This window comes from Erpetoichthys calabaricus, chromosome 9 (genome assembly GCF_900747795.2).
Source record: "Erpetoichthys calabaricus chromosome 9, fErpCal1.3, whole genome shotgun sequence".
In the NCBI taxonomy this organism is placed as follows: domain Eukaryota; kingdom Metazoa; phylum Chordata; class Cladistia; order Polypteriformes; family Polypteridae; genus Erpetoichthys; species Erpetoichthys calabaricus.
In genome coordinates, this window is record NC_041402.2 from 87,064,661 (window position 1) to 87,083,307 (window position 18,647).

The 18,647-nt window shown below is 37.7% G+C and overlaps 1 protein-coding gene across 1 annotated transcript in view; it reads left to right on the forward strand.

Annotated features, from left to right (window-relative positions):
• The window catches only part of dusp22a (dual specificity phosphatase 22a), a 161,938-nt gene that overhangs the window by 26,638 nt on the left and 116,653 nt on the right, over nt 1–18,647 (forward strand). The window contains exon 2 of the mRNA XM_028809838.2: nt 3,681–3,714. Coding sequence (XP_028665671.1) covers nt 3,681–3,714 — 34 coding nt within the window. The remainder of the gene's footprint in view (nt 1–3,680; nt 3,715–18,647) is intronic.

Here is an 18,647-nt window from a genome sequence, read left to right on the forward strand (position 1 = left end):
CTGGTACTCTTGTCCACAGAGAGTATGATGTTCCCTTCTGTCTTCAAACTCATCAACTCTCACTCTCCCTCTCTCATGTCTCCTAACACTTCATCCCACACTTATCTCCTACGGTTTCCCTCCCTTTAATTAAACTTTCCCCTAATTAGCTTACCCCATTTACTTTATAGTGGTTGCTCAAGCTTTCCTGCAGAATGGAGGGAAAGCAGTTAATTGCATAATAAACAGCAATAATGACCAGTGTTGTACAATGGTAACTGAAAAATGTCCTTGGAAAAAAGAAAAAAAATCTTACATGAGTCGCATGATCCACATGTCTGTAATACAGTTGGTATGTTCAAAATGCAAGTTTTTTCCTAACATATTATGATATAGTTATTTCCTAAATTATCAGCATAAACAGAACCTAAATCCACATGGCAGTGGCAGCCACACCTGCTTCACTGTCAGTGTAGGCTTTATTGGGACAAATTTTTTTTATCTATATAATCCTGGGCAGTAGTAAAGGTAGTTTTGGTCGGGGTGGTTCCTGGCTTGTTATGGGTGTTAGACATGATAGAAAGGTTTTGGTTGGGATTTGGAATGGGGGAAGCACAGCAGTGTTGTATGATGTACCCAATAGTAATACTTAAGTTAAAGTAAAAATATCTTTGTGGAAAGTAAATCAAGTAAAAGTAAACTACTCAAATAGAAGTTTTAAGGTATGTGGACTTAAGTATCAAAAGTGCAAGTAAATGTAGTATCTCTGTTTTATATCTATGCCAAAAAAGTTCTTATGAGCTTAAAATAATTTAGGCTATCTTCTTTTTGTATGCAAGCTTTACAATCACTAACGTATGAGCCAAGGAACTGCTGTTTGAAGCAGTGATATCCTAATGATTGAATCCTAATTCAGCGGTAATAGAAGAGGCATACAGGCCTCTGTAAGAGGAGATAATCCTCTCCTGAAAACTGCTCAGTGAAGTGAATTTTTATAATGCAAACACCTAACTTCAGTTATTTAAATGGAAATCATGTTTAAACATTCCCTGGCATGAAAAATGGCCCCAGTTTTTGTTCATATAACGCCAGGCTACATAAAATTGGTGTACTTATTTTAATAATAACAAAACAAACCCTATTAAGAAATTGTCCTTCATGAAATAATGTTTAATTAAGCACTTTACCTAGACTTTACCATTTATAGTATCACATTTAGAGAATCGCCCTTTCAGTTTTTCTTGAACTTTTTCAACTAGTTTATGATCTTTTGGGAGCCATGATGCCCATGATAATGTAAAAGATGTGAGAAATCTTTGTGACAATGTGGGTGAACCACAGCAAGTGAAGTATACCTTGTTGCAGCCTGCAGATCAGTCCAGCCTCATTCATTACGTTGCTATGAGGGTAGTGTCTAAATACAGTAGCATCACCTGTGGAATGTTTGGATTATCACAGCATGTTGATTGACCTTTGTACATCTATATACAGTATATACATAAAATGCTAAGTGTTATCTGGTTGTCATGCACAAACTTACAAACCCCTGAGCTTTGAGCCTTGATCTTGGTCTCAATCAAGAACCTATTCTTTAATTCCTATAACACGTCCCATGAACTGGACATGCGGGCCACCTCAGACACAAAACTGGACTTCTCACGGCAGGCCATAATGCGGCCACATGCATCATAACAAGCAGTGATGCAGACATTCTTTGTGGCTGACATTCTTTTTATGGAAGGCAGTGACACGTCAGAGTGCCTCATGGCAAGCAGCAACATGGACACGAACAGTGGCTGACAGTAAAACCTCTGACAGACAGCACAGTGCATGCTTCCAGTCTTTTTCACAGCAGGCGATGGTGCAGACACTTGCAATGACTGACAAATCAGCACAGTGGCGGGTGCCATGGCCAATAGGATGAGCACAGAGACATGTACCATGGCCGATAGGAAAAGCTCAACAGCACATAATTCCGTGACAGTCGGCTGAACGTCATACATGATCAAATAATTGAAAGAGCATGCTTCCAACTCCATGTTAATGAGCTTCACATTCATTGAGCACTTGGCATATCTGTCAGGAAAAGAGCCATGGTATCATGGAAGTGAATTACACTGCAGCAACCTTGGCATAGTGAACTGGGGTGCTGTGTTTCATGAGAGGTGCATGCACCACCTTTCTTCGAAGGCCAGAGATCCAATAAATGTCTTACTACCTCCTCAGAACACTGATAATAAAACAAAGACATGCACAATATGTATATACTAAATATAATACAGTATATTGCTACAGACAAGCTGGTGCTCCCACTGGGATGGATGGAATTCTCTACCTTGGCCAGAAGGCCAAGATAATGGATAGTCAATATAATGGATAGACAGGCATCCTGTCTGGGTTGCATGCTGCTCCCTTGACTGACTGGAGAGCTATATTAATCTCCTTCGCGTTAGACCCGAGCATCACTTGGGATGTAAAAACAGTGCTAAAAGCGTTATACCGTCTCCCGAGTAACAATCGGGACTAGACATGTCTTGTGTAATACACACACACAGTTTTTATGTTACAATAATTGTTATCATGGTTAGCTTTTTAGTAACATTATTATCTGTGGATAGAAATTGTCCCTAAATGTACTTGTGTAAGTGCCAATTATCCTGAGTGAGAAAAGCTCATGTGCATGATGTCTGAGTTCTTTAATTAGAATGTTTACCTTTCTAAGTCAGTGAGTGTTGTGTGTGTGTGTGTGTGTATACTGTATATCTAATGTCCTATACAGAAGGAAGCTGGAGGCTGGTAACATCCTGTGCTGATAATCTCATATGCATTTATTGTTTAGTGCTAAGCAGAGAAATATATAACACCTTGCCCAAGTCTAAATTCCCATACCACCATCATTAGTAACCCTATTCTTCATACAAAAGGGGATTCCATCTCTTTCCTGGGCTGGGCACATTGTAGCATCACTGCTTTTGGTGATTTTTTTTTTTGATGGTTTGATGTCAGATATTTTCTTTTCCATTATCCTTTTTTCCTTTATCTTCAACTAAAATCAGTTTTCAGATCTTGTGGTACCTGTTTTTATTCATCTTTCACTCTTTGTCATTAGTATGTTACTTGAAAACAAGTTTCATCTTATCTTTCACAAAGTTACTTTTAATTCCTTACCTATTCAGTCTAGATGTACAGTACTGCGAACATCCCACAGTCTCAGCCTTTTGGCAAGCTATGTTTCAGTTTCTTTACTTTATCCTTTCCTGTGACATCCTTTTTTCCATGCAAGTCTTTGTCTACTGGATCTTTCTACTCTCTCTTTCCTCTTTGTTTTTGAGGACTAATGCTGTAAAGTTGACCTGTTTTTGGAATCTTCCTTCGTTAACCTCATGTTGTTTAAATTATGAACAATTAACAATTTCCTTCAAAGTAGGGGTGTGCGGTGTGTGTTCTTTCTTCTTGATGTTTTTAATGCTTCAGATTTGATTTGAATTGCTTTCAATTAAATTTTGTTTTGAATTGGTATATATTTTTATAAAAACACAAAAAATATTTTATATTTAGCTAATGGGATTATTGATGGATGTACTTTGGTAGTAGTAGTAGTATTAATTTTTAAAGTTCCAGGAAACTTATTTTCAGTGATGATGCATGTTATTTTTCAGCTTTCTTAAAATGTCATTTTATATATATCTTTTCATTTTTAGGTCCTCCCTGGTCTCTATCTTGGCAATATTAGAGGTAGGTTTTTTATTTATGATGGTTGAAATATACAAGGAAAATCAATTAGCCAGTTTAAGGATCTATAGTATATATATATATTTATTTAATCAGTAATACTAGTATTTGGTGTGTGTATTGACTAATTTTTAACTGTCATTTTCATATCGTACTGTCTGCTGACATGGAAGCAAGTTTGTTTTGTCTCATGGAGAAATCTGTGTTGTTTGTTTGATTAAAGATACATGTGGGTGTTTTTAGGAGGAGAAAAGTAAGCACCATATAGCTCAGCTACATATAAGTGTTACTTTTTTAAAGTTGTATTCTTTTCATTTTTAGGAATCTTTTTCAAATATATATTGTTCTATAACTTAAATAGCAATATGTAAGTATTCCCAATGCACTGAAAAACAAGATATTGGCAGAGGGTTATTACTGGAAGTCTGCCTCCAAGGCTTAATTCATCAAATGTGAATAATGACAACAGCCCAAAAAGTTATATTTTTTTCTATTCAGCATCAGAATGATGAACAAAAATTAATTTGTGGTAACTGTGCAGTTGAACCCAGATTACATTAATTCAGAGAAATGGAATTTTGGATATTACTACATTTACTAGAGTATATTAAATTAATATTGAACTGCAATATGTCTTGCATATATTCAGTGTGATTTGAATCTAACGTTGTAGTTGATGTGCTGAGGATATCTTTATTTGCAAGTTTTCTGGAAAGTACTTTTCCTGTATAATTGTTTTGCTGGTAATGTCTGTTATATTGGTCAATTAGCACACATGAATTTTTTTTTATGAAGCCGAGGAAAATTATGTAATACTGTAAGTGGAAATAATCTATCTTTTTGAGAAGGAATTACCTAAGGCCTCTTCTAATTTATTCTCCTGTCATATGTGAAAGGCATAGTGCACTCATTCTTTCAAGAGTCAGGTACTAAAGTACTGCGAACAGGGGGTGGTTGTAATTGACTTAATAATTTTAGAATTTTAGTTAATTCATTGAGTAATTAAAGATAAAATATTCAATATCACTCTATTGCTAACTTTCTGTTTGTTTTATAATATTCTTGTTCATGATTATTTACAGTACAAGTATTTTTTGTGGTGACTGTTTTAATCTACCTTTTTTTATAACTCAAAAACCAATCAATGTGGTCTTTACTGAAATTCAAACATGGTTTGATTTATGCAACTGTCATATTGAACACTGAGAGAAATTGGCAATAAAGACCAGAAATTAAAGAAATTACTCTAGTGTGGCACTATTGATAGTTTAGAATACTCAACTCTGTGTGTGTGTGTGTGTGTGTGTGTGTAGGGTTGCAGTAGCTGCAGATTTTTGTTAATGGAAAACTAATTCTTGTTTATAATTGGTCTCAGTTGATAGTCTGTCATCTGTTTTTCTATTCATTAAGTTTATAAATTAGCATTAATGGAAGAATTATACTTGGCAAAGCTATGTATAGTATTATTGCTGCAAAATTTTGCTCTACACAGTTGTATTTACGCTCAAGGGGGCTCATTAGTATTTTTGTAAACTGCATGTAGTTTGAATTTAATAGTCTGAGGTATGAGCAACAATGAATATGCAGTGCCTTAGCTAGGCTTGTTATTCCCTGCTGTATAGATTATTTTATAATTGTTTACATAGAAACTATGCCAGTATGTGAAAGACAACAGAATGCAGTTCTGTATATAGAAAGTATACCAGTACATGGAAAATAGTGGAGTGCTGTTCTGGTAACTAAAATTCTTAACTAAAGCTCAGATTTAAGTAATTTAATTAAAAAATTTAATTCTACACTGTAAATTCATACCAGTGCCGTGCTCAGCGTGTGCTCAGAAACAAGGAAACAACACATCTAATTACATAGTGTTCATTAAGACGCACATATTAATCTCTGATTAAGATACTAAGTTGGTTTCTCAGTTCTTTGACTCATTAGGATAGTTTAAAGGATTAATTTGTAAGCAGTCAGCAAACAGCTTCCACTTTCTCCCTCCAGGTGATGCCTAGCTACTGCTTGCCATAAGTTACCAGGAAGCTCTCCAGGGACATTGACTCAATGTGGTTCACTGCTGTGCAGGTTTTGACAGTGCCTTTTAATTAGTGAGCAGCAGGGAGTTTTAGGTCATACCATCCTTTTTCTTTCTTTTTTTGCTAAGCAAGAAATAACAATTATGGTACTGAGACTAAATAGAAAATTATTGAACACTGATGAACTTCTTTCTTTAATTATTAAATGCTGTACATTTGCTGATGCAGTATGCTAAAGTGCCTGCATCATACGTCACATCACAGTAGGTTATGTTATGTGACATTACATGACAGCAGTTTTTGTAAAGTGATGGGCATTATTTTAAATAAGATTGTTGCTGTTGGTGGCTTCAGACAGTTCTATAGATAGATAGATAGATCTTTATTTTCATTGTCACTTTTACAAAGGAACAACAAAATTGAAGGTGCAGTCAACTCAGTGTGAGGCATAAGAGTTAAAAAGACAAAAAGAGAGAAAATAATAACAAAGCGAATAGTAATAAAAGTACTTTACAAAATATACGAATTGCACTTGTTATATACAAATTGCACTGGTTGACTTAGGTCTATATTGCACATTAGGAGAATGATAAGGAGCAGTTTTATTCTGAGTTCAGGGCCATGATTGCTTTTGGATAAAAGCTGTTTTTAAGGCAGCTTGTCCTAGTTTTCATAGCTCTGTATCTCTTTCCCAATGGCAAAAGCTGGAAGAGGCAATGACCGGGATGTGATGAATCCTGTGAAATGTCTATTGCTTTTTTACAGCATCGGGAGGTGTAGATTTGTTCCAGAGTGGGGAGGGTACAACCAATTGTTCTCTCCGCTGTCCTCATGACCCTGTGGAGCGCTTTCCTTTCTGAGGAAATGCAGCTGCCGTACCACACACACAGTCCGCACGCAAGCACACTCTCGATGGAACAGTGATAAAAGGCAAGGAGCAGATTTTTGGGAAGATGGTTCTTTCTGAGGATTCTAGAAAATAGTCTCTACTGCGCCTTCTTCAGCAGCTCCTTGGTGTTGGCACTCCAGGTCAGGTTATCCTCCAGCTCAATGCCCAGAAACCTGAACACCGGGACCCTCTCCACACAGGCCCTGCTAATGATGAGTGGCTGGATGTCAGTTTTGTTTTTTCTAAAGTCAATAACAAGCTCCTTCGTTTTTGTGGTGCTGAGGAGCAGGTTATTGACTCTGCACCACTCTGACAGCCGCTTCACCGCATCCCTGTATGCCAGCTCAGCCTCCTTGCCCGAGATGACTCCGACCACCGCCGTGTCATCCGCAAACTTTATGATCTTGAAAAAAAAAACCCTTTATTTTTATATATTGGGATGATTTGATATTTACTGATAATAGTTATTGTTGGTGTCTAAATATAAACAGTATTACTATTTCAAAGCAATGCAGTTTAAAAAGTAATGTTTGCAAATAATATTATTGTGTTAAGGTTTTTGACCATGGTTCAACAAGTTTATATATCAGGATAGCATTGGCGCACATGCTCTTGAAAGCTTAAGGCTATGTCAGCTGTTTAACAACACGTCTGATTAACTTACAAAAGAGAAATATATTTTGTTGAAAGTCTTTGTAAAACAGTTTCTATTTAAGACCCTTTTCTAAGTTGTCTATTAAAAAATCACCATTTATTTTGACTGTCCTCTTTATTACCTTGAGCAGAATGCCATATCATATGCTTACTATAAATGTATAAAAAGGAACATTTTATCCTTAAACCTTTATCTTGTGATAGTTCTTCTATTAGCCTGAACTACTATTACTACACCACTCCCAGTACTCTATTACTACTACTGTCATATTCTGTATGTCTATTATTTTTTTCTTCAGTAGTTCAGACAAATTTATCTTGCAAATAACTGAAGTATCTGACACCTCCTCTTTTCACTTGTTTTGAAAGCAAATTTTACTTATTTTTCAAAGTCCCAATAGACTCAGTCCTTGAACCTGTATCCCTAGCACTATTACAATCTGCATTCCCCGCCCCAAAACTCTATTTTGTACTAGCAGGTAGTATGCTGGCAGCTTTTGCTTGTGGACTGAACAATACTGTACTTAATGTTTATCAAATCTATGCATTTCCATTAAAATTCTAGGTAAATGACTACTGAAGTAGTGCTCAGGCTCACAGATCCCAGATTGAGTAGGAAGTTGAATTTGGAGTTTACTTTCTCCCAGTGATATGTCTGATATAGTTGCCCATCCTCAGTCACTTACCAGCACAGGCCTTTTGTGCTACCACAGGTTATTACAGCATTCATAAAGCTATTTGTTGCTATACAGATTTGCTCTTCAAACACATGGTCATCTTTACCTTTTATATAATAATAAACCTCATCATGCCCTTTAAACAGTAGGGATGCATCTCCCAGGTCACAAAGCCTCTACTGCATCTTGATATCCTCTCCATGAAAATTATAAACACGAGGTTAGACTGATTCATGATAGATCCTTATGCCCTCTTTTAATCAATGGGACTCAAGGCAAGAATGCAAACACACATCTTTCTCCTAAAGTACAGTGGCATAATAGCACAAAATACAATCCCTGAATTCCCATACACTTATAGCACCTTTCACTAAAATAAAATTGGCCATTAGCCTTTCCTGTTGTATAAAATACATGTAGACTATATTTGCATATTCCCTTTTTCTCTGTCTCTCTCTGTATGGATGAACAGTTCACTGTTCCATGGCCAAAACAAAACCAGAGCTATTTCTCCTAGATCTCCTCTGTATTTCCATGGCAATTGCAATACGCTAAAACATAGTTGAAGTTCACACTTAAATGTCTATAGAAAGTACTGTACATGAAAAAAGCAAAAAGCTCATGAAAGTTTCACAGTTGTTATCTTGGATAACCCAGAATGTCCAGGGTGAACTTTTACACTATTGTGTCAACTAGTGCACAAATTACATTGCATAACTTAGCAATAAGATGGTGTCGAAAAAAGATGCAAATAATTTAAATCCTTTAGAAAATCAACTTCAAATCAAAAAATGAACATTTAAATTTAAATATTGGAAGACTGCAGAGGAGGAGGAGGTAGGGAGCATGTGCTGATTACAGCACGTTGCCGCACCCACCACATGGCAAACCACCTGGATTGAGAACCGAGTGCAGCCATGCAACGGGTGAAACCTCAGCACCACACTGAACAGTGTGAGTTTTTTTTTTTTTTTTTTTTTTTTACAGTGGCTGGAGTGTCAATCCTGCCACTAACCACCAAGTTTTCCCTACAAGTTGGGGCACTTGCTTGCAGGGCTGGATGCAGATTAACATCATACCCAGGATGGAGCAATTGCAGGTTAAGGGCCTTGCTCAGGAGCCCTAATGGAGTAGAGTTACTCCTGGCGTTTATGAGATTCGAACTGGCAACCTTCCAATTGCTGGTATGTATGTCTAGCGTTCGAGTCTCCACTCTGCATGCAGACTCCAGAAACCATAATAATTGATAAATAGTTTTACTATGTAAGTTTTATTCAGGAAAAGAAAAAAAAAATAGAAATGAAACTTGATCATAGCAATACCCTGTCGCTGTTCTTTTTTGGCCATCCATCCTTAGAACAGCTTTGAAACTGTGTGTGTGTCTCACTTACATCCAAGTAGGGACAGCAGAATTTTGAGGAGATAGAAAGCGAGAGATGAATTTCAATGATTTCAAAATGGGAGAAGGTACATACAAATTCTTTCACTTTCTCTGTCTTATGGTTGGGTATGATTATAGACTATTTTTCAACAAATATCCCAAACAGTGTTTAATACAAAATGCCCTGGCCCTTTGATTTTTCCTTTGAGTAAGTTCTGTTGTGGGCCACATAGGCATTAGGAAGTCTTTTACTAGAACAGAAGCTTAGCCCAGGCTGAGATGATGCAGAGAGAACAAGGTGCATGTTTCTTCGTACACTTCAGTCAAAGCATACAGCTCACTTCTTCGGAGCTGCAACTAAAGTATCACACACCATTTAAAAAAAGAAAAGTATAATGACATTTTGTTCTAAAGGCAGTAACTGAAAGCCATGCTTCACCAAACTCTTCCCACATAAAGGCCTTCAATTTGGCAGTTTCTTGTACCTTTCAGTCACAGCTGGTGAACCCCCAGATCTGGTATTAAATACCTCTTTTTGCCTGTTTTACTTTTAAGCTGGCAGCTTCTCTCATCAATGGTCTCCACTAGCAGTCCCTAAGGTTGCTACCTTAAGAGACACCAGTCACCTTTTTGCCATAGCTCTTTGAATCTGCCTCTGCTGCTAAGGAAAAGGGTTAATTTAGATGCCTTGACTCACTTATCTTAATAAGCACAAATGTGCCATCCCTGCCTATGAGAATTTGTAGCAACTCCTCTATGTCTGGGCTGCCTCATTGGATATTGGTTCAGCAACCACAAGCTTTCTATATGTATAGTGTTTTATATCTGAATGACTTGATCATGAATATACTCTTTTGGATGAATGTCTTACATGCATGTACGAGAGTAGCAGCTCTGTTAATGTGACGGGTACCTGTGACAGGTTTGTTGGCATCCAACAGACCGCCCAGTCTAGAACAAAGGCTGATGCATTTAGGCTGTGGGAAAAAATGTTTAGAGAAGTGGATGCTCACAAGAGAAACAGAATACAGTTTATTCCAGCCAGTGGTAATATATGGATATTGCAACTTTAAGTAGTGCTTAATGCATTTTTGTTCCTGTATTTTGTGAACCACCAACCATTGTCATGTTCTCGTAGATCCTCCCACAACATGCAAACAAAACACTTGACCAAATCCATTATTAAAAAGATCAGGATAGTCAGAAAGTGTCTAATACCTTTTAATTGATTACATAAAACAGCAGGGGACTAAACAGTATACTGTATAGGGGATTCAGGAGTATGTCAAATAAGCCAAGTCTTTCTGACAAGCGAGAGAATCTTTATTTGTTAACTGCTTTATTTTTCCCTCATATTCTTATAACAAGGTGAATGAATAATATATAATGAATAATGTTTGTATTTACACTTGTTGACTTTTTGCATTGTAATTAACAAAGAAAAATCTTTACGTTCTCAAGTGACACCGCATTAAATATTAAAACTGGCAAAATGGAGAATGTACATGGAAATCTACTTTTTGTGTACTGTTCAATGTTAAATACATCTTTTCATTAGTCTTTTTGACATTCAGAGAAAGATACATTAGTTATTATTGTACCAATTTAGTAAACAATCCACTTGGTTAAGGTAATGGCTTTCATCCCCCTAGATATGAGTTCAATGACCATAATGTCATCAGTATACTTGTTAGATGAACAATGGTTATTGTTCCATCTCGGTTTACTAGTGTTAAAAGTAAATTAAGATAGCAGAAACCCCTGAGGATCCTATTTATTTGAAAAATAAAAGTACCTTTGAAAAGTGGTGTGTACTTTACTGTGTGAATGATTTAAAAGAAAGTCCTGAATTGATGCTGTAATATGTGGATTAACAGTCATGCTGTTTAATTTCTCAGTCAGTATGTGAAGCTGTTGGTTTTGAATGGTGAAGAAAAATGCAGAATTAGTGTATATTTGATCTAAGATAACCTTAAGATTTTGCATTTTCTACATATGTTTTCACATTATGGAAATTAGTGGTTATCTTGAAAGAGCTTAGTGTACTGTATGTCATTTTTCACCAAATGTGCAAAGTATTTTATTGGAGTGGAAGTGAGTGCCACTGGTGTTTAATTGTTTAGACTGCTTGTCTTGGAAACATGGAAACTGGGGTAATGATTGACTGTTTCCACTGCTCAGATACAATACTGTAGCTTGGGAACCAGTACATAAAGATCCAATTAGCAATATATGAGATTTCTTCATAGCAGTGAGCCAAGATTCAATGTTAGAACTGTTCTGTCTGCTGTTCCATGTCAACCTGGATGCATAGCTAGTAGAAAGATGGTAAATTACACATTTAATTGCTAGCTAGATATAAGCAGGGTCTCTACCGAGTCAGAGTTGATGTTGATGAACTTTTCCCAAATGGTCAATCATTTTTAACAGTATGCTGGATCTTGAAGCAATAATAAATTATTACTGAATAATTGAATGAATAAGAAATTAACCTGGAAGAAAATGCATTTCTGGTCCGTGAGAGAGGAGGGATGGAGTAAGAGAATACAAAATGAAGATATGGTCTAATCTGTAATGGGAGTGGTTCAGGAACCTAAAGGAGTCAACTAAATTTAGGTCAGATGCAAATTTGCATAGTGAGCAGGTAGAGGGTATACCAGTAAAACAATAGACGTAACTTGTCTAATATTGTGTTTATTAACACTAATAATTAACATTTAAACTGATGAGATAGTGACGAAAAGAAGGATAAATAACATCAACTATGGGTGCAAGTAACACATAGTGGAAGTTTCCTACTGGCAAATTCAAATCAAAAATAGAAAAATCTGGAAAGATCATCAGACCCTGAGCTAAGGATTTAATTAAGGAAGTTATGTCTCAGAAAGATAGCCACTCTGCCTGTCTTTGATTAGGCAAAAGACGTGCCTGCTACCAAATAAGGGATGTTGCCAAGGCGAGGCATATCTTTAGCTATTGACTGAGTTTCCTTTAAGAACATGATATTAACATGTGTTGCAATATGAGTAGTCTGAAACACTTGATCTTTTAGTATTAGACGCAAGACCACAAGAATTTAGAGCTTACACAGTTAAATTAGCCATTGAAAAGAAATAAGGATAAAGTCAGAAAGCATAAATGAAAAGGTAAATAAGACTAACAGGACCATAATCACCACTCTGTCCAGCCATCCAAGAACAGTAAATCACACAAAAACTTCCCCAACCCAGACACTCTACTCCTCATAATCACATAAAAAATGAAACACAAATTGATTCCATATATTTATAAACAGATGTAGAGCTCCCCTACACCCTTTTCAGATGGCACAGTGAAGAATTAAACAATATATTTCTTTTTATCCTTTAAACAAAGAAGCAACCAACATAAAGATGTGAAGAACCTGGGGCCTCATGTATAAACGGTGCGTACGCACAGAAATGTTGCGTACGAACCTTTCCACGCTCAAATCGCGATGTATAAAACCTAAACTTGGCGTAAAGCCACGCACATTTCCACGGTAACTCATACCTTGGCGTACGCAATTTCTCCGCTCAGTTTTGCAGACTGGCGGCACCCAGCGTCAAAGCAGTGCTACTGTTCCTGTGTGGTTACCCTTTCTTAGATCCACATCCACGGCGGCGGCTTTATCAAATACACTGAAATTAACCGCATATCGTTCATAAATTTAATGCATCTGATTGTAATTAACCTGTAACAATATAATGGTCCACAGAATGGTCAAACTACTGTTCCTGTGTGCTCATCCTTTCTTTCTTAGCCCCACATTCCTGACGCGGCTTTATAAATACACTGAAATTAACTGCATATTGTTTATTAGTGTAATGCATCTGATCGTAATTAACCTGTAGCAATATAATGGGCCAGGGAATAGCCATAGTATTCCAAATACCATAACTGCTTTAGCGTTGTTACGCTCACTGCATCTTGTTCTTCTTTTTGCTGCTCCCGTTAAGGGTTGCCACTGCGGATCATCTTTTTCCATATTACTCTCACTGCACCACTCGGAGTATTTATATCACTGTATCTGAGTGTGAATCACAGCAGCAGATGATCGGAAAGAGAATTATCGGTATACAGTTTCAAGTACACACTACCTCAACCACGGCAAAAAGCGTCAAAGCCTTTCCTGTACGGACCTCGCGTTTCAGAAACAGTTTCATCCCAAGAACTATAAACGCACTCAATCAGTCCATCAAGTGCTCCTTGTAGAACTGTTTGTACTTATAAGTACAATCACCTCACTGTAAACTTACACTACAGTTATAATATTGCACAACCTGCGCTACTTTATAAAGCACGTATGATGACAATATCATTTTTCAGATGAAATGCAGCAAAATATGTTGCTTATAGTATACAGATAAAACTTTAACTTCATTTAAATAATCTGTATTGTTAATAATTAAACATGTGAGGACACGGTGCCGCAGCGTATAGCTAGTTCAAGGAAAGCTCCTGCCTTGCACTGTATTCTTGCTGGTGCTGACGCGACACTGGAAGGATAGACGAATAGAATAATTAAACATGTACTATGAAGATATTTCAATGTTCCTTAAAAGTTTTGAAGATTTGGCGTTCTAAGCTTACAAATGGCTTAACGTCTATTACAGAGCTGATTGTGTGGCGACTGGAGAAAGAAAAGTATGGACAGGAATTGGAGGTTAGTACGTTTGAAAGAGACAGTACTTCTGTAATAAATTATTTCATCGAAGGTCGCACATGGTGCAGCAAGCCTCTTGCGTGAGATATGAACAAGCACTGCGCCACCGTGTTCCCATGTTTAATAACATGCTTTCATTCCTATCATCATGATAATGATATCATGTATACATCTCAGTATTTTAATTATTCAGAGAGCTGTAATATCTCGAATGTAATGCATTCTGTGTCCTGTCAGAGAAAGAGAAAGAACGGAAGCACGTAGTGATTCACACACATAGAGCACATAGAAGATCAAACACAGAACAAAGCATTTAACATGCTACTTGAGAAACTAGTAAAATAAACGATTTTAAGATGAAGTTTATGATGATCTACTTTAATGGCAAAATAAACTACGTGATTAAAGTGGAAATTTCGAGATTAAAGTTGACATTTCGTGCTTTTTTCCCCACTATGTGCCTATGTTTTTTGTTTGTACCCTAATACACTTTCATATGACACTCAGACGGTGGGCTACGACTTGCCTTTTCACGACGACTTTGATATGTGATTTCTTTTTTATTTCGGGCACTGTGCGACTTTGTGAATTTGATCTTTCGAGTTTTTCCGACACTCTGTCACTCGATCAACTTTCTTTTGTTGATTATACAACTGTTTAAACCAACAAATAGTACGTTTTTCCTTTGCCTCCACTTGGTATTCGCTGAAATTCTTATATTTTCCCCTGTGCGTTTCCCATTGTCTTTTCACAGAAGGCTATTTATATTGATTTGCATATTCAAAGAGGCGTAATTCTGGGAGGAGTTGGGGCGGGACAGAAGGCGCGTGCACGTGCGTTACTTTTCACGCTGATCGGGATTTATGTAGTGGAAGAACGTGAAAGTATGTGTGCGCACAGATTCCTGCATCTGGATTTTTCTGTGCGTACGCACAATCCCGCTTTTGTGCTTACGCCATGTTATAGTGCGAGTTCTACGCACGGCGTTATACATGAGGCCCCTGGAGTGTAGACATATAACTAAGTCCCTAACATCCAGCTACTGATCAGATAACAAGGCAGTGACGGGGCCATACAACCTCCCTCCGCCCCCTGAGTAAGATATTATATATATATATATATATATATATATATATATATATATATATATATATATATATATATACACACACATATTTTATATTATATATGTACAGTGCATCCGGAAAGTATTCACAGCGCATCACTTTTTCCATATTTTGTTATGTTACAGCCTTATTCCAAAATGGAATAAATTCATTTTTTTCCTCAGAATTCTACACACAACACCCTATAATGACAGTGTGAAAAAAGTTTACTTGAGATTTTTGCAAATTTATTAAAAATAATAAAATTGAGAAAATACATGTACATAAGTATTCACAGCCTTTGCCATGAAGCTCAAAATTGAGTTCAGGTGCATCCTGTTTCCCCTGATCATCCTTGAGATGTTTCTGCAGCTTAATTGGAGTCCACCTGTGGTAAATTCAGTTGATTGGACATGATTTGGAAAGGTACACACCTGTCTATATAAGGTCCCACAGTTGACAGTTCATGTCGGAGCACAAACCAAGCATGAAGTGAAAGGAATTGTCTATAGACCTCCGAGACAGGATTGTCTCGAGGCACAAATATGGGGAAGGTTACAGAAAAAGTTCTGCTGCTTTGAAGGTCCCAATGAGCACAGTGGCCTCCATCATCCGTAAGTGGAAGAAGTTCGAAACCACCAGGACTCTTTCTAGAGCTGGCCGGCCATCTAAACTGAGCGATCGGGGGAGAAGGGCCTTAGTCAGGGAGGTGACCAAGAACACGATGGTCACTCTGTCAGAGCTCCAGAGGTCATCTGTGGAGAGAGGAGAACCTTCTAGAAGGACAACCATCTCTGTAGCAATCCACCAATCAGGGCTGTGTGGTAGAGTGGCCAGACGGAAGCCACTCCTTAGTAAAAGGCACATGGCAGCCTGCCTGGAGTTTGCCAAAAGGCACCTGAAGGACTCTCAGACCATGAGAAAGAACATTCTCTGGTCTGATGAGACAAAGATTGAACTCTTTGGTGTGAATGCCAGGCGTCGCATTTGGAGGAAACCAGGCACCGCTCATCACTAGGCCAATACCATCTCTACAGTGAAGCATGGTGGTGGCAGCATCATGCTGTGGGGATGTTTTTCAGCGGCAGGGACTGGGAGACTAGTCAGGATAAAGGGAAAGATGACTGCAGCAATGTACAGAGACATCCTGGATGAAAACCTGCTCCAGAGCGCTCTTGACCTCAGACTGGGACGACGGTTCATCTTTCAGCAGGACAACGACCCTAAGCACACAGCCAAGATATCAAAGAAGTGGCTTCAGGACAACTCTGTGAATGTCCTTGAGTGGCCCAGCCAGAGCCCAGACTTGAATCCGATTGAACATCTCTGGAGAGATCTTAAAATGGCTGTGCACCGACGCTTCCCATCCAACCTGATGGAGCTTGAGAGGTGCTGCAAAGAGGAATGGGCGAAACTGGCCAAGGATAGGTGTGCCAAGCTTGTGGCATCATATTCAAAAAGACTTGTGGCTGTAATTGCTGCCAAAGGTGCATCGACAAAGTATTGAGCAAAGGCTGTGAATACTTATGTACATGTGATCTCTCCGTTTTTTTATTTTTAATAAATTTGCAAAAACCTCAAGTAAACTTTTTTTCACATTGTCATTATGGGGTGTTGTGTGTAGAATTCTGAAGAAAAAAATGAATTTAATCCGTTTTGGAATAAGGCTGTAACATAACAAAATGTGGAAAAAGTGATGCGCTGTGAATACTTTCCGGATGCACTGTATATGTATGTATATGTATATATATACAAAACATATAAAAATGAGAAGAAAAATTAAACAAGCATATAAACCCTAATCCCAAAATATGTAGATTCATCGTGAGATGAATGAGGGACACTTTGTAAGATGTAGCTTCATTACCACACACATACTCAAAAACAGAAATGCCCAGAATGCAATGAATCATTGAGATGGTGTAAGTATAAAACACCCATTTTCTACTACTTAAACTTTTTGGCATTACTCACAAAATTTAAGGTAAATAACATACCCAAATAACCCAAAGTATTACAAATACATGGCACAGCATTCTCATGAAGTTATACCAGCACTCTGGTCCTCTTTGTCTAAATGGGATGGCTATAGGGGAAAACTTTCCAAGTGCAATGAATGATGGGATGAAGAAAGGCATGATATGATTGACAAAGGGAAAGTTCAAATGAGCTTAAAGTTGTCGATAGCCTTAATGGCCTGTTTCGAGTAATCAGAAGCGACACTCCCTGAAGCATGTGTCAATTTAAGATAGGCCAGACAAAGAAAGAATGGATGCAGCCTAGCAACACTTTTCCCCTTATTGACAGGTGGCAGCTGCAGTTGAGACAGAGTAGTCAGGAAATGGGTATGCTGTTATGAACAGTTTCTTTTGAATTTTTTTCCAGGTTTTTTTGAGGCTATAAAAATCATCTAGGTGTCATTTCTAGGCACTCAAGGTAATTGAAGAGCTCAGTTCCAAAATCAGCTAAGTACAAAAGATAAATTTTGGAGATAAATAGGAAAACCTGGGTCCGTAAGCAGATTTTGAAACTTAATCCCTAAAACTATAGTGCTACACTGTTGCAATTAGCAGGTTTTGAAGCTCAAACATATTTTCGGCACATGACCAACTGCATGAAAAGTCGCAATCACGTGTTCACTAAATTTTACCAAAAGGTGTAATTAGCAGATTTTGGAACTCACGTCTTCAATTTAATTCTGTGGTTATTTTCTTGATTGCAGCCTTCATTTAGAAATTGACTTTTATTTTACATTTCTTCACGTGATATTTTGTTCAGACTATGGGGCATCAATTCTATGGTTTCAGTCATCGTGATGCAGGTTGTAGGACAAAATGGGTATTGGCTCTTCTGCTAGGCTTTAGTGGCACACCAGGTCAGGGACGCAGGCATTCAGCTGCACAAAACCCCTACTTGCATTCCAAACCAAGTGACTGAATTCCAGCTTGTACCAGGATCTGCCTAGACTTCATTTGATAACTAACGTGTAAATCAGAGTTGGTCGGACATCTATCCAGAGGCCTCTCTGCAGACCTTTTGAATCAGAAGATGTGAAATGGACTCAAGCTAGGACAAAGTCCTAGAATGCAAGAGGTGACCGCTAAGATGAAAAGAAGATCCCACCTAATAAAAGACACTAATTTTGTCACGGGAAGTGACTTTAATCCTATCAGGAGAAGGTTCATCCTTCCTTTGAAACTACATGCATCCCATCTCATAAACTGGGAAGTAGTGAGAGGAGACGAGAGAATGGCACATTGAGAAAAGTTCAGGGATTCTCTCTGGGCACCCTCCCTGGAATTCTCTCAAGGAGGAGGGGACTCTCCTAAATTACTTTCTAAAATCTTCTCTCAAAGCTATGAGCCTCCTGCTTGGAGAGTCAAAGGTGATAACCTTTTCTCTTTGTGAGTCTGTGAGCTGAGATCCAGTCTGCCAAATTAAGCACTGAGCACTATTTGCTTAGGAGCAGTCATTACTTCATGAAGGGAACTTTAGTATCTAAACTCTTGGGC